The sequence below is a fragment of the Channa argus genome, chromosome 7 (genome assembly GCF_033026475.1).
Source record: "Channa argus isolate prfri chromosome 7, Channa argus male v1.0, whole genome shotgun sequence".
Lineage (NCBI taxonomy): Eukaryota > Metazoa > Chordata > Actinopteri > Anabantiformes > Channidae > Channa > Channa argus.
The window spans coordinates 26,734,069-26,759,425 of NC_090203.1; the positions used below are offsets into that span (position 1 = coordinate 26,734,069).

At 38.7% G+C, this 25,357-nt stretch overlaps 1 protein-coding gene across 2 annotated transcripts in view; it reads left to right on the forward strand.

Moving 5' to 3' along the window:
* LOC137130646 (oxysterol-binding protein-related protein 10-like) overlaps positions 1-25,357 on the forward strand; it is a 61,346-nt gene that overhangs the window by 16,903 nt on the left and 19,086 nt on the right. The window contains exons 4-7 of one of the 2 annotated variants that reach the window (XM_067511053.1): positions 6,584-6,676; positions 7,348-7,723; positions 9,463-9,593; positions 22,540-22,704. In XM_067511053.1, the coding sequence (XP_067367154.1) occupies positions 6,584-6,676; positions 7,348-7,723; positions 9,463-9,593; positions 22,540-22,704 (765 nt within the window). Of the gene's footprint in view, positions 1-6,583; positions 6,677-7,347; positions 7,724-9,462; positions 9,594-22,536; positions 22,705-25,357 lie in introns of both variants that reach the window. The other variant, XM_067511052.1, reaches the window with a different exon arrangement.

Sequence of the window (25,357 nt, forward strand, 5' to 3'; positions counted from 1 at the left end):
GATTCGGATGCTTTGGCCACCTTAGTCATTTAAATAATGTAACACAGTTTTGAAAACATAAGAATGAAAAAGTACAAATATTTTTATTTTTTACATTTTGGGAGTAAAAGTAAAAAGTTATCAGAAACATAAAATTTAAAGTAAACTACAGATTTCTAAATATTATACTTAAATACAGTAACAGAGTATTTGTTACTTCCCACCTCTGGTGTTTTCTGCACAAGTACATTTCTCCCTCTCCATTTTAAGCTTGTGTGGTTATGGATCATGTTCAGTCGCTGGAGCTTATTGCGACATTTTTACAAAACAATAAATTCACTTAGTTCTTTCTGCAACATTACGGTTGTGTCTGTGTTGTGTGAGAGAAGATATGGGTGTCTCACATTGCTCTGCCTTTACACTAATTTGCTGGGATACAAAGCAGTGAGAGGAAGCACTTATGAAGCACATAAAGAATACATTTTTTATGAAGGGATTTGAGGCAGCTCCAAGCAGAAACAATACAGAGAGGCCTGATATTATACCTGCAGGGATCCAATATTGTTAGTCAGACTCAGTTAGTCAGCTAAGTGAATAGAGAAATAAAGCCACAAAATCTTCCATGACAAACCCCCCCCCCCAAAAAAAAAAATTAAATTGACCATAATTTTTCTTGCTTTTGTTGCTATATATTCTTGTTGAATAGAGTGACACTATTTTGCCAAATGTCTTTTTAGTAAAAACCACAGTACAGTTTTGTATCTTGTAGTATTTTATTGTATCAGTTGTAATTAAATAAGATCATATTGTATCATCATTTTGTTATTGTCACTGCGTTGTCACTCTCACAGCAGATTATTCAGCAGCCCTTTTCTCACAGGTCTAAAAAGCATTGAAGAAGGTTTCCACTCGTGATGCAGAGTGACTGAGAACACAAGTCACTGTCACAATTAAACTGCAAATATTTCAGTATAGGTCTCCCACATTTTCTCCACGACGGAGGTGAAAACCTTCAGGGGAGAAGGACTCTTTCTCCAGGCGGTGAATCTGTCTCAGTGTGAACAAATTGCAAACAAAGTCACTGTAGCTTATTACCACATTATTATAAAGCAATAAATCCTCCTGAGACCTCAGCTGTGTCTGCAGGGTGGGAGAGTGGGAGAAGACATGGTGGTCTCGCATTGCTCTCCCTTTACGCTAATTTGCACACAGTTATGAAGCACACAAAGGATACGTTTTTTATGAAGGGACTTGAGGCAACAATGCAAACTCTTTCTGGCACAAAGAGGGACTGATCTCACCCTACTTTAATAAACAGGCACAAACCCAGAGAGGCATGATATTATACCTGCAGGGATACATTAGAGTTAGTCAGACTCAGTGTGTCGGCTAAGGGAATAGAGTACCAGGGCACAATCTCACCAAGACGTTTTTGTCAAGTCAATATTTTTTAGCTCTTTATTCATAAATACTTCCAACACCAGTATTTTTTATATTTTCCATGTAGATCAAACAATACTTCTCTTAGGAATCAGCTACGGATGAATTCTTGCTGTACTACTACCCTGAAACGAAACTTCCATTGCAACATAATCACATTTTAGTTTACATTATTAAGTTTACCAGCCTTATAACTTGCCATTAAACTCAAAGAAAGGTCTTCTGTTTGATCAGCTCATTGTGCCAGTGGCAGTTACTCATTCTTAATTTTTACAGGTCATGTCTACTTTGCCCAATCAGTTTCTCTTTAAATACTCTAATGCAGGGATGGTAAATTCAGCGGAGTACAACCGTGCTTTAATAATTTTGGCCCATTTTGCCTCCTGACTGTCACAGATGACCCAGTTGTGACCCAGAGAAATCCGTCGTGTACTGTTGCTCAGCCAACAGGATGTGCTGTATGAGATTTGTATTCAGAGATTGATTCAGAGATGATTCTGTGATTGTGTTGTTGCTTTTGTTGCTATATGTTGCTATATGTGGTTTGATGTAGTGACCTTCGGATGCAAAATACATTTCAGTGAGGACTAATGATAAAGTTGTATCATGTTGCATCATGTATATATATTTCATATTTATTGTATTGTTTCCTGTCATATTATTTTGTCTCTGCATCCTGTGTTGGCACATCCCCAACAGATTGTGCAGCAGTGTTTTCCTCAAAGGGCTGGAGGCTGTCCCTGCATTCACACACCTGGTGTTTTGAGCGAATAGGAGTGTTATTCATTGGACGTCCTAGGAATGTTGTATTTCAACTGCAAAATGTGTCAAGCTCAGACCTTATGCGATTTGTTTTGTGGCTTTTGTTTTTATAACTTTCTGTCTTATTTTGAAAGGACAATAAACAAACGAAAAAAATTATTAACACTGGGAAAAAAAGTTAAGGTTTAACAGAAGAAAATTTAATATAAAGAGAGAAAATACAGTAGGGGCACAAGAAGAGTATTTTTTATATTATATATTTTTTTAGTTTTCCAACCGGTTGAAAGTGGAAACAAAGTTGGCTTTATGATTTCTATATATTTATATAAGATATTTAAAATTCTGTGTTAAGTTACTACAATTCAACATTGGATATTCAAACATTTGATAAACATTTTATAAAACTAATCTCCACCAAAAGTGTTTTCTTTACCCCGCGATCCGTGTTTGAAGCCTAGTTATTTAAAAAGCTTTGCGCCAGCCGATGGCTCACAGGCTCCTCAAACCTTGTTGGACTAACTTTAAACCCTCTTAGGGACATCTGGGCCTCCTCCCACTGCATATACAACCTCTAGATTTTGATAAAGTTTCTCACCATTGCATTTTATCATAGGATGAATATGACTCTCTGTCAGTCCACCGTGTTCCATCATTTTTAATATAGCCTATATTCATAATACATCAAAATCTAGAGGTTGTGTATGCAGTGGGAGGAGGCCCAGATATCAATAAAAGTGGGTTGAAGTGTGTCTGACAAAATATGAGGAATCTATTGGAATAAAAATCTGTAAATCTATAACTGGATGTTTTTGTCCAAACATAGGTGCATGTTCATGTATTAAGTGGACTCAGATTAGTACAGTATAAAGTTGATCTAACACATCTAGAAAACAACAATTGCATTACATCTCAGAAGTGACCTTTCTAGATCGGATCTATATCTTTATTATACAGCTATTGTCAAAAAATAGGGTTTAACAGGCCACTGGGACATGTTGTCTGCCATTTATCACAAATCTGAAGGTTGTGCATGTAGTAGGAGGAGGCCATGTAAAAACTTAGTTTGAAATATCTTAGACAAAAATGTGTCAAAACTATTAAGCAAAAACAGACTATAACAGCTTATTTGACTATAATGCATTTTTTTTATTTAAAATCTTAGGTTGTGCATATAGTGGGAGGAGGCTGAGATGTCAATAAAAGTGGTTTGGACTTTGTAAAAAAATAAGGAAGCTTTTGGGGGAAAAAACATGCTGTAAAACCTTATAAGTCCACGTTACATGATTTTATTCTAAAACCAAAATCATCCACATGTAATGAGTGGACTCAAATGATTATGAGTCGGTTTTAGGAAACAGCACAAAGAAAAGGGAAATGAGGGTAATGAGAACACTGTCGGTCACATTTCAGAGATGGTCCCTATCTTCAGTCTGTCATTTCCTGTGAGCCATCAGCTGGCGCAAAGCTTTTTAAATAGCTACCCTTCAAACACACACACACACAAAAAAAACACCGTAATGCAGAACACATCTGGTGGAGATTAGTTTTCTCCATTAAATTTATTGAGGATGAACTTTGTCAAATTTTTGACTGGATGCTACACCGTATTAAAACAAACAAATTCAAATGCAACTACCAGACATTAGAAAAGGATTACGACAATATAATGAACTGTCACAAATAAATTGGAAATAGTTCAGATCAGGGTTTCCACGTTTTCCCCTGGACAGAGGTGAAAAACTTCCAGCGGGATGAATTCTGAAAATGGCTAAGTATAAATGAATTAAAAACAGAATGTTTAAGTCCATCCATCCATGGATATTTATGCAGACGTGGAGCATCCTGGTGAAGTCAGTATCAAATGTTCTCCATCTCTTTTCTTTCCATCACATTTTTGAAGGAGACACATATTTACTCGTTGGTCTCTTGGCTCATCTTAAAACCAGGGTTTGAGTACATATTGTATTTGAGGTGCATGTTTGCATTCATAATAGTTTCTTATAATAGCTCTTCTCTTGCTACTTTGTCAGCGAGGGCTGATGACTCACCCTCCCCTGAGAGTGACATGTGTGAGGGAGGCAGAGTCTGGCTGCTGTGTGTTGTGATAGAAAATGCATGGACATACTTAGACTATTTATTTCTTATTTGTTTACTCTTGTGACAGTTCTGATGTTATTTTAGAGACACAGCCCTAAATGCTCCTTACAGCACCTGGACAATATCCACATCTTTTCAACTTCCTGTTCTAGGCATGCAACACATTATGCTTCTTGTACTCCTTCATAATGTTGCTGCCTGGTTTTTCATATCTAATCATACATTTTTGTGTGGTAAAAGTACATGAACTGGAATAATGTCGACTAAAAATTTACATTAAATCTTAGCTGTAAACATCAGCTTGAAGACATTTTGCCACATTCCTTCTAGCAGAACATCTTCAGTAGGTTGGTTTCCAGCATGAACTGCCTACATTAGGTCCCCATACAGTATCTCTGTACATGTGCTCCAACTTTAAGTCCTTTGTAGGTTATTTGTCCCTACTCTCACATAGGACCACTTTAAACATTAGTTGAATGCGGATCCCTCTTGTTGCCACACAACAAAATCGCTGTTACCTGTTCCTTACAAAATGGTGGTGAATACTTATTGTTTTGCTCCAAACAATCAAAAAGGGGTTTAGCACAAACAAGGGGCAGGTTGGATTAGACACTAAAAAAAGATTGGTAGAAAAAAGCAGTTAGTAAAAATGTTGCAGTATTACCGTTATGTCATTTGACCGTACCAAGTTGTTTCACACTGGTGTTTGGTTAACTATCGATGACCCCAAACTGCCTACTGGGAAACTTTGGAGAGTCTAAATACTACATGATGGCCTAACATCACCAAGTGGTAATACATAACTTGTGTTTGGTGGGCGGTACAAAAGTCATACTCATAGATTTTTCATATTTCGCAGATGGACTCTTTCTATATTGCTAACGGGACTTTGACTTGGCCATTTCCATACATTCCATTTCTTTCAATATCTTTTGTTATAACAACTTGTGTTTAGCGTCATTTTCCTTGCTGCATGATCCACTTTCTGTTACGCTTAAGTTCAGATTGAAACTTTGATATTGTCTTTTAGAATTTACTTCATTTCAGAATTTAAAACTCCATCACTCATGGCAAGCTGCCCTGATCCAAAATGCAGTTAGTTTATGTCACCACGATGTTTGAGAGAAGGGATAAGGTTCCTATGCTGGAATGCATAGGATAGTTTATGTACATAGTCTTAAAAAAACTATAGATGGGCAGCAATTTTCTTTTTGGGGGGTAGCGGCTTCCTCCTTGCAGCTCTGTGATGCACAGCAGTGTTGTTCAATGTTCTCCTGATGATGGACTCAATAACATTGATATTAGCAACTGCAAGAGAGGCCTTGGATTGTCTTGACTGATTCCAATGACCAATGAAGCAGAGACACCTAAAATGCAAAAAGGTTACATCATTTCTACACACACACACACACACACACACACACGCGCGCGCCAATTACAGGATTTCTCAGGATTTATACCACAAATGCCTTCATTCACATGGATACTAAATTCAAAATTTGCATTTAGTTCTTTTAGTTTAGCTGAATTGTATCGTTATTGCTGCCCTGATTGCAGTCATTCCATTTTTATACCTTATTTAAATGCATTCAAATGCAGACGGAACATGTTTGCATGTTGTCCTCATCCTTCTGTGGATTTTCTGTGAAAGTCTATGAGATGTAGGTTAAATTGTGACTCTAATATTTTCCACAGGCAATGTGAATTATTTTTAGGTCTCCCAAATAGACTAGCAACCTGTAGAGTGTGCCGAATCTTTAACTGTATACAGCTGGGATCAGGCTGCAGCACCCTGTAGACCCTTAATAGGATAAGTGTTTTGAATAAAGGACGGATGGAGAATGTGTCTGAGACAAGATACCAGTACAGTTACACTCATCATAGCTGAGACGTCCCAGTGGCTCTGCTCAGCAGTAATTACCTCCTGAGGTCAGAGACATAACCTCATCTCTTTCCTTTGTCTGTCTTCTTTTGTTCTAAACATGTTTATTCATCATTAATAAGAAGCTAAACATTGTCCCATTTTGAACTTTCTATCTTTTTCCATTCAACAAACTTTAATCTCTATCCCTTAACAACTAGTGCTGGCAGTTGGCAGAAATGATGTGTATCATATGGCAAATGCTTAATCAAGCTGGCAAAGCTTCATCTGAATTAAAAGAAAACAGGAAAATCTCTTTTGCAAGTGAATTCCTCTGTGTCATGGCCCAGGTTAGTGTGGTGACACACTGTTTTTGCCTTAGAGCCTTAGAGATGTAACAATGCTAGTTTCTGTGATTACAATTTTGTTACTGTGTGTGTGTAGGTGGTGAACCAGGCTGAAGGGCAACAGAAGAATCTGGTCAATTCTGTTGAGTCCTTACCCCCTCGAGGTGGACCCCTCTCTTCTCTGGATGAGGTAACGCTCAATGTGCGATGGATACAGGGCAGAAAGAACACAGGATAATTACCCTATTCTCTTTTCAGCAGCACACAGGCAACAGAAAAGTAGTTTACTTTTGTGTCAACTGAGTTTTTTTTAACACTGCTGTATTTCCCCAAAAATGGCCTCTGTAGCTAGTGCTAATCAAAGCTGGAGAGAAGACCGAAACCCTGAAATAGGAGAAACTTGGACAGACTAAGACTCTTCCGAGGAGTTAAAGACCAAGACAAATACTATAAAAGAGGCAGTAGAAAAAACTTAGTCAAGAGCTGCTTAAGAATCAAACCGCAGGGGGTTTACAAAGTCTTTATAGGGAACTGGAATTAGTCCACATCTCCACATTAAACCTCAGTCTGGATTGTTAGAAAAGCATGCAGGAAACCATTGATTACTGCTGGACATACTGCAGCATGCTTAGAGTCTGCTAAGGAGCATGTGGGAAAACTGGGAAACTTTTTTTAACTTAGCAAACATGACTGACCAAAATCTTTAACACTTAGACAACTTTGGTAACCAGCTGTTTTTTTTTCTTTACCAAAAGCAAAAATGCAGCTGTTCCCTGTTTAGGTTGAGCCTACTTCCCTGCTCCTCTCCATCTTCTTCTCCTTTTAAATTTCATGTTGTTTTCTCTTTCCTCTGCTCTACAGGACCTGCTTCGTTTAAAGGTCACTTCTGCAGCCACCTTGAGCTGCTTGGGGGAGTGTCTCAGTATACTACAGCACAATGTTGTCCAGGCCTTCAACCAGAACCAAAACCAGAACCAGAACCACCTCCCTAGCTCTAGTCTGAGTCATAGTTCAGCTGATTTGAGTCAGGCTGCTCCCACAGAAAGAATCAAGTCGTGGAGTCAGCATTGCAGCTCCAGTTTGAACCAGACAGAGCCTAGTGGCCTCCAGTCCAACAGTCAGAGCCCAACCCACAGCTTTAGTGAAAGCCGGAGTCCCAACAGTGGCAGCTACAGTGGAAAACAAGGAAGTGGTCAAAACCAAATCCAGAGCCAGAGTCAAGACCATGCAAAAAAAGGTAAAGTCAGTCATGGCTGATCACATTTGGTGTTTCATTCCACAATCCAATGATTTGCAGGTGAATTAGCAACTCTAAAATTGCTCATAGATGTGAATACGTGTAAGGTTTTTTACTTGATATCAGGTCACATGACAGAGCGCCATTTTGGACACGTCACCATTTGGCTCCTGCTGTTCGGTATCTGTAACCCACCCTGCTTTGTCACACCTGTGGGAATCAAGGCTCCAAACTTGTGTATGGAGATGGATTGAACATGACATAATAATCAAAATCAGGGTCGTTAAGATTTACAACATTTATTGGATCACATTTCAGAATGTCAGTAAACATGCCAGAACAGAAAATATATGGGCCGTTTACAGGGGGTTTGTTTCTCACCAGCCACTGTGGCTAGTGGTTTTCCAAAGTTACTAGCCACTCAGCATTTTCAGTCGCCACAATTTTGTTGTTGGAAAATTCTATTTTATATGATTTAAGTTGACAATGACATGAATTCGATATATACAACCCTTTTAAATGTAAAAGACAACTGTACACACCCAAATCAATCTACAAGTACAGTAGAAAACTCTTTACTTTTAGGAAAACACACAGTGTATTAAGAGAAACACAGACAAAGAGTAGCTTCTTTTTGCATACAATAAATAAATACTTTAAATACTTTAAACAAAGAGAAAAAAAAGAGCAATGAGGAAGTAATTTTTTCTCTACTTTGATAGAAGAGCCTGACTTACATTTTATGTTTGAAATGTGAATGTGAGATTGAAGGAGTGGGGTAGATTATACTGTATTTTATCAACAGAATCCTCCCTTTTCTGCCATGACAAGTGCACTTATCAGTCTTTTGAGTGACAGTTCCCATGCCACAGGTAATACAGTCGAAAAGTAACTCAGCAGACACATGTCTAGTCCAGACGGGGACTCATCCACTGTTGTGGCCGAAACCAGGCTCTGTATCACGTGACTCAATGACTTGGATACGTTTACATTTGATAGACGCTTTTTTCTACATACAAGAACAACTTAGGGTTGAATGTTCTGCCCAGTAACAGCCAGTCCTGCAAAAGAGGGTGCGAGCCGCTCTTCCTCTTGAGCCACAGCCAAATAAATGGATGGAATAATTACCAAAAATATTTTATGTGGAAAGGTCCTGTCAACGGAATTCAGCTTGGCAGGAGTGAAAAACGTTGTCCTTCTAACCAACAAACTGAGCCTGTTGTTCCAAAGCAAGATGTTACTAGTCGACAGATTTACAGAAGTAGATCCTACTGATTCCTCAATCCTTTAAAAGTTCCCTAAAATTAAATAATTGTATTTATTAATTATTATTATTTTGCTGATCTCCAACCTTATTACTTTTATCAGGCAAAGACTATGAAATATAATCAGCAATTGGTTAAATTTACTTACTTTTCTGTATAGTTCTTCTCCCCAGAAGGTGAATCCTTTGCACCTTGACTCACCATTTGTTGTATTGAGTCCCACCCTTCACACAAAACACACAAAACATCACATTTGCAAATTAATTCTCCCTGTGCCAATGGACCCTGATTATGATCATGTAGCCTTTTAGTAATTAATTATGAACATATAATGTTTCTTTACTAGAATCATAGAAGTCTCACCTTTGTTTTTCTGTTTCTGCATTGTTGCCAATATGAATCGTGTGGAAAACATATGAACATATTTGGGTTAGTTGTTTTAATAGTGATCCTGTTCATTTGCCCTCCCTCTAGATTGTCCTCCTGGATGGTTCAGGTCTCCTCCTGAGAGGCATTTGCAGACAGAATCTCAAACAGTTCTCTCCTCCTCTACCTGGCTACTTTCTTCCACTCAAACACAAACAGACTTGCTTCTTGATTCAGAGGTAATCAAAACCACATTACTTTACAAACAAATTCAATTATTCACTGTACACATGTTCTTATTAATGTGTCTACACGCTTAACTGCAATGTACTTTTTTTCCCTGTTGCTTAATCAATTTGAATCTCTGAAATCTCAAGTGAGTGTCTGAAGTTGTGAACATGGTAACTTATGATTAGAAGATGGACTTTGTATAAATACATTTGCATGCATTGTAAATATTAGTTTTTTTTTTTTTATAAAAACGCACTGATCAGCTTCAATACTGACACCATGTGGTGGTTTTAACATTGTGGTGGGTGGTTCAGCATGAGAAATAATAAATGCTGGCTATAATGTCAGAACCCACAGTAAAGCTCTCAGAGTGCCCTTGCTCACCATGTCCACCTTGACTTAAAAACCAATCAGTAGTTTTAAACTTATGGGTGATAGGAGAAGCTGCCAGCAACCAGATATTCCCTGGCTTCAAAAGAACAGCAGGACTTTTATCTAAAATAAATCCAGCACGTCAGTCTTAGTGGCTTGACAAGGTTTTGAACATGCTGCTTAAAATAAAAACATTCATCCACGCACCAGAATATTTCTAACAAGTGACAACATCTATTTTCTTCCATTGAATTGTCCTTATGTCAGCTGTACTGATGTCTTCTTGTCATCCTGGAAGACATGGGAGGTGTCAGGATTACTGCAAAGGCAGGCAAACTACACATTCAGTAGAAAAACAAGTCACATGTTCGATGCTGACATTGATATTTCTCTTAGAAGTAGGTTTAGATCTAGTCCTCTGAAGTGGCTGTGTGAAATACTTATATAACGTAAGATAATGTAACATGAGATCTTCTCGTTGTCATTGGAAAGTTATATTTAAATTTGTTTGGCAACTCACCCCCCACCCAGTTCACTAATTAGAAATGAAAAGTAACAAGTAAGTAAAAATGAAATAATAATAAATAACTATATTTAATTTAAAAAAACTGACAAGATATAATAGATATTCACATCTAACTAACAAATGTACATTGCATTGAATTAAAAGCCAATTATTGGAAACATCGAATGTTGAGTACAGAGGTCAAATAAGTCTGTTATTATAGAACTTCCACACAAATTAATTCAGATTCCTTTTTAATTTAAGGTTCTGTGGTTAACTTTGGTCACTTTGGCCATTTGATGGTGTCTTTGTTATACATAGCTGCCTTCTTCATTTGTTATCTGATGTGTTATATTCCGCATTCTGTTTTTGTCTGACTTGCTTTTCTGGATCCGTTGCCTTGAATATGTGAGCTCATGAGATGATGAATGACATTCAACCTTCTAAAATATTTTACAATTATTTATGGTATTTAGGGAAGTTTTTCTGAGAGGCTACTTCTCTTTTTCACAATCCCTCATTCGAATTCACTCACACTTGAAAGCTGCCCAGCTGATCCACAGTCTGACCTGTGGCCACTGAGCAGCTTCACTGGAGCACTTGGGGATAAGGGCCTTGCTTAGTGGCACCATGGTGCATTTGATGTGGGTGAAGCAGGTGTTGTTTCTTCAGTTGTCTCGCCCAGATGGTTGGGTCACCAAAGCCCACAAAATTCCCACTGGAGAGACTGGAAGTCACACTGTTGGTATTGTGACCATGATCTAAAAATTCAGCCTGACACACTGCTCCACTCAAATGTGCACAATGTGGTTTGAAATTGTGTTGCTGAAATAAATAAAGAAGAATTTCTCTGGAAAAGACACAGTATACATTGCTTGAAAACGTGTATAGATCATTCAGGAGTAATGGTGCCTTAAGATGTGCATGTTACCCATGTTGTGTGCATTAGTGCTCCCCCCACTGCATCGGACATATTGGCTGTTAAGCTGTGCAGCAATCACAAATCAGATGGTCCCTCTCTCCTTCAAACTTTTACTCATCAGACCACAAGGTAGATCTCACCTCAGTCTATTTTAAGGCTCAGAGAAGGTGGTGGAGGTTCTGCATCTTGTTTTTATATGATTGCTTTTGCATGGTTTTTCAGAAGTGTGACGTCTACTACGGAATTGTTTTTAAAGCAGTGCTGCCTGAGGGCCTGAAGATCATAAGTATTCAGCATTGATTCTGGCCTTGTCCCATGTGGAGAGAGAGTTCTAAGGATCCTTTGAATGTTTTAACCGTAATATGAATTGTAGTTGATTAAATAATTTGCTATTTTACTACATGCTGAGAACCTGTATTTTTAAGGCGTTAAGGACACATTATTTCACAGAGTGAGGAACCTGCTCTCTATCTGCTTCCCTGGGATGCTCAGTTTATACCCAGTTAGTTGTGAGATGTTAGCAATACACAGGTTTTCCTGTCATTTGTTGCCTCTGTCCAAAATATATAGGACATGTTGCTGGCATCAACTTGTAAATGAGCAAATATTTTTCAAACAACAATGTAATTTATCTGTTTTAACATTTGATATGTCATTGCACTATTGTTCTATCACTGCATTCTCGTTTTATTTACATTTTCACAACGTCCTTACTTTTCTGCAAATGGGGTTTCTCACCTGTGTTTGTAAGATTTACAGCACATTTATAATTCGGTTTTCATTAACACATATTTACCTGAAAATAAGACTTGTTGCAATTACTTCAGCTTACAATGAGTCTAGAGTGAGTGTTCATATGGAGCAGGTCCCCTTTTCACAAAGGCTGTCGTGTTTGTACATTATTCAAGAACAAAAAAAAACTAAGGGAATTTTTCAAAAACCTATACTTTTCACTTTTATTAAACTGTATTGTTTGAATAAACCATGATGCCCACAGTGCTAAATTTGACATCACAACTGCTGTCGTACGGTGCACATTGGTGCCATTTTGGCCCATTGTGCTCCTCATAATTTTTATGACTTGATTCACTGGGCACAGGGCAGGAACCACAGACAATAAATAAGCTGGTGGGAGTATGTGTGTGAGTAGGTTGTCACTATAGACATCTGTACACCGACACAACCATGGAAGGTCCCGTACACAGATGGTAATTGTGAGGAAGCAGGCAGTTGAGAAGTCAGTTGAGAAATGCCGTTCTGAGGTCACTATGGCGTTAACATTACACAGGACCTGATATTTGCTGATTGTTGATTAAATGGCAGATCAGCCTTAAATGCACAGTTACACTAGAGTGTCAGACCTTTAACCAGGGAGTTTTAATAACTATATTCAATCTTAAGCTGGGTATTATCCATATGACAGGCTTGAACATTCCCTGTTCTGGCTCTTAGACTCACTTGATTCTCCATGTGTCCCAACTTTAAAACTAGAGTTGTGCTTTATAGTTTGAGTGTACAATACCTAACAACTCCCTGGGTCAAATAGATTTGTTGCTGTTCCCCTAGACAATAATGGCCTGAAGCTAACAGGGTCGACTCGTGCTCCTGTCCAAAGTTTAACATCCCACTAGTCATAGAATAGTTGTAGAAAGTTGGAAAGTGTTGAATCTACATGTGACCTACACCTGTGTGAGGATTTAAACTTGTGCTCTTGTGTCTGTGTGTCGCAGTACCAAACCAACAGAGGGCAGTGAGATTTCTGTGCCACTGTTGTGAGTTTTAGTGTCTGAAACTGAAGTTGGGGCTGAGGGATGTTGATCAGCTGATACTTTTACTGAAATTACTGCAAGGCAGGAAAGAGAGCAGAGGTTTGAGGAGAGTGTCTGTACAGTGTCAGCTCAGGCCTGTAAATCAGCTGTAGTCATATTTTCACAGCGATATATAGAACCTACACAAGACCTATTCACAGATGTGATACACAAGTATAAATGAGGCTTCACCTATTTATTTATTTTTTACTGACTGCTAACATACAGCTGAGCATTGCACAATGAAAACTTGAGGAACATGTTGCATTGTAAAGATTTTAATTAAAATATTGCTAAAACAAATTGAAATAAAATCCAAAGCAATCAACAGTTTAAAAAGTCACTACTGTATTAGGAGCAGTAACATTTCTTACATGTATCTAGTCATTAAAACTGAGATGAACAGTTGCACAAAAAACACATCTGGAACTGTGTAGACAGGGCAGAAGATGGTCACTTGGTTGTAATATCCAATTTAAGAGCCATTACGTTATGTCTGAGAGGCTAATAGACCCATCTGTCTACTCAGACTCACACCTACTAATTTCTATCCAATTCAATACCAAAATGCCTCAGGAAGTTTAATATCCTGACAAGAGCACATGCAAATTGAATATAATGTTATTTATGTGATCAATACTTTTAGCCGTTGGCAAATTTCAGCTAATTTAAATTATTAACAGGTGATAAATGAAAATTGTACGCATTTTGTACAATTAATTATTTAGAGACACTAAACCCAACAATGAATTGCCTCTACTTAAATTCACTGTAGCATCTGTCTGAATCGTTTTAGTCTATGCTGTAACGTCTGTAGCACAAACAATAGAGTAATCCAGGCTGCAGACTGACAAACAACACCAATAAACGAACTTCTTTGTTGGTTTTAGTTTCTGTCTGGGGGTTGTTGAAATTATGATTCATTGAGAAAATGATCACTTATCCTTCAAATGCTTTATACTGCAATCATTTAGCACAAACACCTGCAGCACTGATGATACAGTAAACACACGTGCATAAGTCCACTTGTGTTAAAGGCTTCCTGTTTTATTCTGATGGCAACATACTAGCACACACACAAACACACACACACACTCATTCATATCTCTTCACCAACAACATACATTAAACACACTGAAGCTTAAAAACACAAACACCACAACCAGGAGGGATTTTAAAGAGATTAGAGTGGATCTGACTGAAGTCTCTTTTTTCTTTGGTTTTTCTCTGCTGCTATAAATGTTACCCTAAAACTGCAATTAAGTCACTTTATATAGTTTTGTTCATTTTTCAGATGAGAAAATAACCATGTTTTGAGCATTCATCCAAATATTGGCTGTTTGGAACATTTTCAGTGACATGGGAACCAGCTGTCAGCAGCTGCAGCCTGTGACCTGAGCTGCAATCAGTGTCCCGTCCTCTCTCAGCTGTGTGGTAATTTACCGCCTGCTTTGCTGTAAGCTGAATTTTTGATACATGTTCTAATTCATTTGTAAGATCACATCTGGCATCATGAAATATAATGCTGAGGTGTCCTAATGTGCAAATGCCACCCAGACAGGGCTGAGCTCTCCTTCATCACAGTCTACCACTGTAGAAACCCCCATAGCAACACCATCATCTGCTGTATTTGCGGCTGTCAACAACAATTTCCTCATGGGGGATCAATAAACTATGAATTATTATTATTTTTACTCTGACATGTTCTCTTGATTCAGCTACGGCTGATAGCAGCTCCCACACAGACTTGCTGAATGCTGAAAGCCTAGATGTCCGAGGTCTTGAGATGAAGCCTCAGTACTTCCCCGATTCATTCCTGCTCCACAGCGAGACAGTAGATTTGACAGCACAGCCTTCTTAGGCCATTGATACTAATCCTGTTGCCTGCAGAGCTGGAAGAGACTCCCTGTTACTCTTTGGTTAATAGCTTCATCATTAAGTCCCCGTTAGCAGTTTTGTCCTGATGCAACAAATAGCACGCAGTCATGTGCAAATGTTAGTACCCCCCTCTTTTAATACTATGTCTTTTTGTGTAAAAGTAAATATCAAATTGTAGTGTGTCTTAATATTAGGCAAATATAACCTCAGACAAACAACAACATATGGTATAACTCTAAAATCCTTACAGCTTCCATAGGATTTAATAGGGAAAGTTGCAGCCAGGTGCTGCTAATCATCATCCTTTCATTAACTGATCATCGGCAAGTCTAGAGACAGAAGTTTGGGCTGTTTGCTGCAGAGACAGCTCTTGGCATAGGCCATATAGGCGGTCGCATCACCTGTTGGAGGGGGCGCTGTTTGCAAGCCCTAAAAAATAAAACAAAAAATATAATAGTAATAATTTGTAAACCTCACTGCCCCCCTTTCCTCGTGCTCTGTCTAAAAATAAAAAGATAAACAAACACAGAAAAAATAAACAAGAAGACCCCCCCCCCCACACACCCCCCTCCTGTTATTTGATTGATGGGCATAGGAAGAGTTATCGGCGCACATCTCAGCGGATCCTATTGGAGCACTGACTGGGGCAGGAAGGGACTAAAGAAGCTGGTGAGGTGGACCAGCTCTGTCCTGGGTTATCGCTAGACTCTGTGGAGGACATGACATCTGTTATCTCTTACTCTCACTATAGGAAGTAGAATTTCCGCAGGTCTTTCATTGCCACCGCTGTAAGACTGCAACTCAATGTGAGGGCAGTGAACTAACTTGGTTTCATGTTCTACACTGTTCTTTTGGTGCCTTTGATTTACTAGTTTACCTTATTTTGAGAAATCTGCCTTCTGAGTCTTCTGCACACAGACAACTTAGTGAGCTTTGATTAAGTGTTGTTACCGAAGTTCGCCACCAGAGGGAGACATCCCTTACACAGCGTTTGTGTTGGGAGCGTACAGGCAGCGCAGACACACTGTCACATAGCGCTGAGACGAGACAGAGCTCTGCTAACAACAGCGAACTGCTTTGTCTGTATTCTTGCAGCTTTGTTAGTAAAGAAAGAACCACAGGATCCTGTCTGCGTGTTTTTGTCAAGTGTGCTACATCAACAGTTCAGCTGAATATTTCTGGTCATGCTTAAATACTGTATGTTTGTTTATAAATGCTTTTGAACTTTTATTTTCTCGTAAATACTTAAAGAATGCTTTTTGCAATTTATACCGTTCCTGTGAATTTCCTGCTGTGGGATCATAAAGTTTGTTCTCAGCTTATATTTGTCATATTAATATTATCATCATGACAATCCCATCCAAGGTGCAGCATTCGTGATGTTTCTAGGCAGGTATCATTTGATGATACCGTAGATGCCTTTGCCACATGGAAGTGCAGATGCTACATTTTTAAATGAAAGCTATCAGAGAATTTGGATAAGATTTTAGTGCTGTCTTGTTTGCAAGTCTGCTTCTATAAGGTCTAGAGTTTACAAGGCCCATTGTTAAAATATAAGTCAAAGTATTCACTGACCATAGCACTATATCCATTTATCTTGTTTTTTTAAAAAAAGAAAAATTACTGGGACTGACCGACCACTGTATTGTATTGTTTAAACGTAGCACCGTTGTAATGTGTTTCTAAGTATTTACACAAAACCTGAACTCTGCTTTTATTTATGTTACATCATTTAATTATTTTTATTGTTACTGACATTGTTTTATGTTATGTTTAGTGTGTGTTTGTTTGTGTGTCTGTGTGTTAGTTGCCCTGTGGGTGGGTGAGAGTGGGGGACGTCAGACCATCATCTCGCCTAGGGCACCAAAATGACTAGATCCAGATCTGGTTTGCAGGTCTGGAGCATTCAGGTTTGTGTTAACGCAAGAGGACATAAGCAATGGTCTTAAAAATGCCGTCGGTACAGCACATCAATCTGGAAAGGATTAGAAAACCATTTCCAAACCATTTGCATTCAAGACAGGTGCCAGTTTTCTCTGCTCTGAGACAAAAAATACAAAAAATAAACAAGATCTCCATCATCAGCATGATAAAGGATATGACATATGACAGCATAATTAGAGGAGACTGAACACGCTTGATTTATTTGGAAAGGCAAAAAAGAAAAAACCTCTTCTGTGTAAAAAGCAACATAAAAGCAATTAGTTTAAGTAACTGCTGCCAAGGCATCTACAAACTCTTGGATCATGCAGGTAATTAGTATTCCCCATATTTCTTTTTACTTTTAAATTTTTTTTTGGGCTTTATTTTTGTTAAAGAAATATGGGCACAGTTAAAAAAGTTATGCTGTTGTTTTTCTTAGTTTGTTTTTTCTTAACACTACGACCTGCTACTATCAGATGACTTTATAAAATTTCATAGGCAAAAACATATTATGAACAGACAGTTTTTGTGTAATTCCTGTACAGTACAAGGCATAATACAGAAATAATGTCTATACACTTCCACTAAAGTGGAACTGTCTTCTTCAGGTTTCTTTGCAGATGTTGTTGTGTTTTTAGTTGACCACTTAAGGTGGCAGTGGAAAGTAACATTAACAAAAGACATAGAAGTTTAGCTGATGTCATGTTCAGCTTCAGTCTGTGTGGAATAATCTCACCTGTTTGACACAGAGCAGAGAAAAGAAAGACGAGTCTCTTACACTATTCTTTTCTGTAAAGTACCAATAAAATGCTGTTAGTTCAGAGCTGACCTCTCTGGCACCAGTGAGCCTAAATCATTTGTTTCCATTTTTCACTAATTTTTAGTGGCAAACATTGTTAAAATTAATGACATAATTTTTAGCCCAAATGTCTTTTGCCATCTAAAGTATTTCAATGGATGATTTTTTGATAGTTTAATAAAAAAAATAATTGATTTGTCATAGTCATTGTTTTGTTTAAGCATTTATTGGTTTAAAGGTAACTTCATAAAAATTATGGCTTACAAAACACTCAAAGTATAAATCAGATCATGAGGGTAAATCTGGAATATGACATTTATATTGTTGCTATGTGATAGTAGAATAAGTGTAATAAGAAAAATAGCAGAATGATTAAATGTATAAAGCAGCACTGCTCCACAGAAACAGACAGGGAGACCCTACCCAGCGCTGCGTGGCTGGGGATGAACATGGGTTGTTGGGGGTTGAGTGTCTTGCCCAGGGACCCGTCCAAATGTGGTCGGGAAGAGCAGGGTGCAAACCTCCGACCCTCTTTGATACTTTAATTATGAATTATGTATACTTGCCTACTTTAACTAAGTAGAAATCTCAATGTGGTACTTCTTTTACTAGAGTACTTTTTTGTGTGTATTTGTATTTTTACTTGAGTACAGTTCAAGTACTTCATCCAAAACTGACAATCACAAATGGGTCCTGAAGCCTGATTTGGATCATGGGCAAAGAACTGTTAACCATTAACTCACTATAAGGTTTTTTCAAAGAACTTTCCTGTAAATGGTGTCCCTGTCCTTGCTGCTGTGAAGCCCCCCACAGCATGATGCTGCCACTGTAAGGATGGTTTCAACCAGATGAAAACTAGTAGCTAGTGTTCGCCAGACATAGGGCTCAGCGTCCAGAGTTTAATTTAGTCTAATCCGTCCACATAATGCTAGTCCTCATGGGTGAATAATAGGTATTTAAAAAAAACTCCAGGCAAACAAAAGCTGTGGATTCTGTCTGACCACTCTCTGATAAAAGGAGGAGGGAGTCTGGTAACTAAAAGTGGTTTATTCAAAAAGGCAAAGTGAATCAGAAAAGATCAACTAAAATTTACTGTGAATAACATAACCAGAAGCCGATCAACTAAACAAGAACACGGCTGGGAGAAAACTAAATGGAAACTAAGCAGAGGAACCGAGGCACTAAGAGTAACCACGAACCATGAATCATGAACAACTGTTTACGTTAACAAGGGGAGTAAGTGAGTTGGGAAACTAACAAGCACTGAGGTAATAAACAGACATCTAAACTGCAAAGATCTGGCTGGAAAATATGGGGTGAGCTGGGTTAAAAAGGCCGGGGAACAGGTGAAAACAATCAGGATTAATGAGATGAGTAAAGTGACTGAAGTTACTCTAAAGAGGAAGTGGGGCTGAGGGACTACAAAATAAAAGCAAGGAAACAGGAAGCAGGGCTGGGAAAACAGGGTGTAAATAAAAGTGAGAGAGGGAGGGCGAGAGTGAAGTGCAGAGATTGCTGGGACGAGAGAAAGAGGCAGAGAAGGAGAAACAGAGAGGGAAACTGCAGTTGACAGAGGGTTATGGTGTGTGAGTGGGTAGACAGGTGCAGGAAGTGGCAAAGGTGAAGGTGACCAGAGTCTGTTGTCAGGTCCAGGACAAAAGGTCAAATTAATGGAGTGCTGCCACAAAAGGTTCTATGAGGAGCCTGGAGCTAGATGCATAAAACCTTTTGTAGATTCATAACTATGTGTATGCATGCACAGAGACAGAAATATGTATACACATCCTTTTTGTCATGTAAAAAAAATATGAACAACTGTTTCAGACTCACAATCATTTAGATCTCTGTGCACTGAGAAACACTGTAAGCACTGGACCTGATATGTGGATTTCCTCAGGTAGTTCTTTGGACTTCACGGCTGGGTTATGTCCTGGCATGTGAATCATAGGAAATTACTGTATATACCCAGCTGTGTATAATTCTAAACTATGTCCAATAATAACCATTAATTATTCATATTAACATATTATATTTTTCATTCATACAATACGATCATGCACCTTACTTTATAACTTCTCTGCGTTCTGACCGTTCTAGTAATGTATAGTTTACTACTGTTTATTATTCCTCATTCTACTTCATTATTTATAACTAATTAGTGTTTATCATTATTATCATTATCAGACTAATTGTTCTACCTTATTGTCTCCTGAATGTTTGTGAGCTGATGATCTGTTTTCTGTGTAATAGCTACTGCACAACAATTCCCTGAGGAATAATAATGTAATTGTTGATCTATCCATTCATCAATCCCATCTATTTAAGTCCAGCCAAGTTTTAGAATCATCTCAAGAAAAATTTAAACAAACATTTTGCACCTGACCACAATTTGGAGTGTAGCAGCAAAGCAACGTTAAAACAAAGTAGCAATGTAAAATATGTGCTAGAAGTCACAGCACTAGTTTACACGCAGTTGATTAGTGTATGTAGAATCAGGATCAAAGCTGTCAAAATAGATTTAAACAGGATAAAAGAAGTCGGCGAAAGGTGAAAAAACTTGATAACCTTACAAAGAGAAAGTGAAAAGAAAAATTGAATGTAGCATTATATTATAACCACCAACATTATGGACCGTTTAAAAAAATAATGTTCAGGTTTAATATAGGTTTAAGAAATACAGCGTAATCTATACTCTGTACAAATGCGTCCACATCCACAACACAAACCCAAAACATGTTGTAACCAAATTGGTTACATTTTTCCCATTTTAGTTTAACATTAGTTTCTTTCAAGTTCAACCTCACAGCGTAGCCAAAGGAACATTTATGCATTTTTAGCATACTAGCCACCATTTCAGTCTTTTTCCAGTCTTTTTTGCTACTGTACAGTATGTAAAATGACAAAACTGTCAAAATAAGACACAAGAGACACAACTTGCACCATCTCTTAAGTTTTTGATACATTTATATTCAAAAAAATGCACAACTGTCTTTAAATCCAATATGTGAGGCAAAGTTGACAATGAGGACACAGGCAGCAGCTGCTCTCAGTTCTGAGCCCGGAGTGGGCTCCATAATGGAAATTGTACAGACTGTACCATAGTGTCTCGTAGCCAGGGGTGGTTGGAGACATAAGAAGAAGGGGAGATGAAATAACAGAGAGGATGTAAAAGCAAATGTGAAACAGAAGGGACAGAAGTGATGATGGGAACAGAGTTAAGGAGGGAGAGCAAGGTGATAGAGTGAAAGGTTGAGAGGAAAGGGACAGAAGGAGGATTAGAGTAGGATGGTTCTCATGTAGTACGGTATGTGCAGGGGGCGGGGCTTAATGAAAGAGGGAGGTTGGTGGGATAGAGAGGATTGTCAGCATCACTCTCAATCAAACGTGCAGCACACAGAGCTTTACTTTCTTGCTTTCTGTCCAACTCCTTCTCTTTTCTCCTCTTCTGCTCACCACAGTCTCTTCTCTTTACTCTGAGGTCCCTCCTGACTCTAACTCTCTCACCCTCCCGTCCACTCTCTCTGTCACTCGCTGTGGTACTGTAGCATCAGTACTGGGACATCAGTCGGGGTCTGCCCCCTTAGCTCTCTGTCTGTCTCTGTCTCTGAATCGTGGACATGAAATCCAGCCGGACTCCAAACAAGTCAGCAGTGATTATATGCCAGCCCGACCACGTGAGTGTGGATTGTGTGTGTGTGTTTGTTGTGTTTAGTTGTGTTGTGCGTGTGTAAGTGAGTGTATGTGTATGTAATGGAAACAGAACAGTTGTTTACAATTATTTGTGATGTAACATCTTAGAGCTGTGTATTTCAGGGGAACTAGACACATAAGAGTGTGTGTGTGTTAGTGAGTGAGGGGGTGTCACACAGCAGTTATACATGATCATGTGAACCTGATTGCTAATTAGTTTTTTTGTAGGAGTAAGTCCTTTTTAGATTCTCAAGCTTAAAGGAACAAACCTCATAACTGCCCATGTTTACTTTCTCCAATAAACTGAGAAGAGGGCAGAGTAGTTTCATCTCTGTTTCTCCAAGTACAGATACGTGGCCCAGGGTGTGTTGAGCCTAGTTTAGCACCAAAAATAGAGGAAGTATGGAAACTGAAGACGTCCCAGTGAAGGAGGAAATCATGACATATGCAGTTGGCTACAAAAAAGTAAAACAACCCTAAAGAAGTTGGGACAATGTGTTAAACCTAAACCTTCTTCTAAAACAGAACGCAATCATTTGCAAATCTCATGCTAGGACTCTGTGTATAGTCTGGGAAAACCACGTCTTCATGGACCTGGCTTTGTGCATTAGATGTTAAAAATCAACAACAGAAGCTCCTCATTGTCTAAGTTTTCTTTAAATGCTGTCATCTCAGTTGAAACCAAGGTCCCTGGCTGCCTCCATGAAAAACAGCCACAGGCCAAAAGGTTTGTGAAAGCGGCATCTACAACTACATAGTTTGACCACAAACACTAGATGACAGAGTTTGTTATGCTGAACTTTGTATCACAGTTTATGTACATAAACATATGATGAAACGTGCTGATGTATGCAGACGCCATCTCCCTGCAACGCAGCAGATCAGCAGTACTGGATATGTCCAGTCAGTAGAGTGTGAGCTGTTGAGTTTTACATCACAAAAGGTCAATCAGGATCTGTTCCTCTTCAGTTTTTGTTCGTTCTTTGGTATTTTCGGTACATTTAGATTTGTATGTTCTACTGACTTTACCACTGCTCATTTGTGTCTCTGTCAGCAGCGACAGCAGCAGGGCCAGAATAACTGTCCAGACATCCTGGAACCCTGTGAAGAGACCACGGACACTGAGGACAACGAGGAGGAGGACCTGGGAGTTCTGGATGACCAGAGAAACATAATCCTTCACCTCCTGTCCCAGCTCAAACTCGGCATGGACCTCACAAGGGTAAGATAAGCAGGAAGAAATCCATATAGAAATGATACAATAATATAATACAATAATTAAAGTGCAAAGTATGTCAACTAGTTTTTTTGTGTGTTCTCAGTTACATATGGTATGAAAACGAATGGGCCCCAAATGTGCTGTCCCAGTATTTGTTAAACCAGTTTAACGAGTATACTGTAAATATATCATGTCTAAATATCATAAAAGGTATTTTGGTAACTTGCGTGTGAATAAATGTTACAGTTGTAAATAACCTAATCTAAATCTATTTCATTAAGCCACCAGGAAATTATTTTTATTGTGTAGTGTGTGGGAGCTACTAGGATCAAGTAGTGAAACACATTCATGCATATTTTGTGGCTCAGGAGCAATTATCCCCCGTAAGTGCAGATCATTTACCATTTATCTATTTGTATAGTGAGGCATTAAAAAATTACAAACTATAATTTTCTACATTGTAAATTCAAAATGAACTTGAATGAATACAAGTTCTGTCTCATGCCATGAACATCTGTTGGTATCTATTGGACATCAGTCCCTCTTATATGTATATTACAGGTTACACAGGCATTATAACACCTTTTACATATGGCTACGCTGACCTTGGTTTATAATTCTATTTAAATGTCACTGCAAAAAGCAGTGGGGCGATCGTGATCCCTGTAATTCGAGGAGCAAACACTTGGATTTGCAGCTGCTAGAATATCAGTGACACAGGTTTCCCTGACATTCACCCAAAGTGTTTAGCATTCTAGATTTTCTTTTGTTAAATCTACCGACACCTTCACACATAGCAGTGTAAATCAGGATGCAGATTATCAGGTTACTGCATGGATCATCATATTTTGACATGCTTCCATAAAACTGGTTATTCAAACGGGATTCATACTCACAGTTCATGGTTCACTGCTTGACTTCTGATCTGTGCTCACAGTCTGGATGCTTCTATTCATCCTACAGTTAAGGATGTGGAAATGGACACAGGACCAAACATGATTCTCATATTAGGCTGAACCGTATGAAAAAGTAAAAGAAAAGAAAATGTTTCTGTAACTATTAATGTCAGTGATTGTAGTGTGGGGCTCCCACCCTCATTGGACAATTTACATCACTGATACCCTGGAAGACATGCATGCACATAATGTATGAAATGTCCTTTAGATAATGCTGACAAGTTCAATGTGGGTTCAGAGAATCAGAAAAATTAGTTTGCCCCCAGCGACTGTCTTTCCAGTCTATGTCTCCCCCCTTTTTTTAGCAGTGTGATGGGGCAAACTACACTGTTAAAAATGGATCAGGAGCAATAATAAAATATGTCTCTGTGCACTTTTGGTGCCACCACATTTGATGGTGCCATTTGGTGGCACCCGAGGTGGCTGCTAAGAACAGCCCTGCTGAACCATCAAAGTCATTCTTGCTTGGTATATAGTGTGACTATAACACTGTAGAGACTGTGTTGTGCTTTCTATCTCCCTATAAGAGTTTAATACACTGAGCCCAGCACTGCAGACCAGTGCGAATTGGAAAGTAACACTGCAGCATTATCAGAATGGTAGTGATTGTAAAGGCAGAAATATTACTCTGCTCTGTCTTGACTTTATTCCTTCTGTGTTTTTTACCTCAGTTTAACGTCCACGTCAGCCCTCTGTGCTTTTCACTTCCAGTCAGCTGTCATGTGATTGTGGTGAGCTCATTCTGATGACTGATGGAGCACTGCTCGGGATTTCAGGAGGAGTGGGCTGATAGATGCTGCACAAAAATAAGAGCTGCTGACCTGGAATACCTGTTAGAAGCAGCTACCCGCGCGAATGCTCTAGTCACAATAACTGTCTCCCAGAACACTTGTCATCCATCACCCATATGCTCTTGCAATGTCCACATTGACTAGTGGTGTTTGTGATTGTGAGCAGGATCAATATTTCCAATCTGTCCCTCTGGTGTGGCTCCACTAAAACACCTGACTTGACAGTGAGGTGTCATCCTATGGACAGGCAGGGTACGTCAGGCTTGACTAGTTTGATGAATCTCCTGTCACTTCACATAAATCACGTAAAAAGATATATCAGTTGGTGTTAGTGGACCCATAGTGTCAATGAGTCAGTTCAAGTTTTATTCCCCTAATGGGACCGTGAACATCAGCCACTGACCAAAAGCAGAACAGAAAATCAAACAGATATATTTAAGGGCAGATAAATAAAGAGCGTGATCAGTGGACCGGCGTAGTGGGACTGGATCTTGGTATAGCAAGAGTAATAGCACAGGGCAGGTTTGTGAAGCTAAACCTGAACATGAAGAGTGGGACACTGACCACAGCATGAAATAAAACCATCTTAATAAAAGGGATAGTGTCTGAAGCTGGCAGCAGCTGGACACCAAGGGTAAAAAAAACTTTCAAGTTTCAGTGCTGACAACAATCTGACATAGACGTTTTCTTCTTCTTCTTTTAGTGACTATATAAAGAGACCATTTACTTCACTCCTGCTCATCTCCTAGTTGTTTTTTTATATTTCTTGGTGTTTTGCTTAGGCCTTAGATTACTTTACTTTAAATCTCTTTTCCCTTACCTATCCCTGTCTCTGTCCTCCTTTTTGGTCCATCCTTTACTAGAATGTGACAGTGGACAATACGTAATAATTTAGAAAATGACCCAATT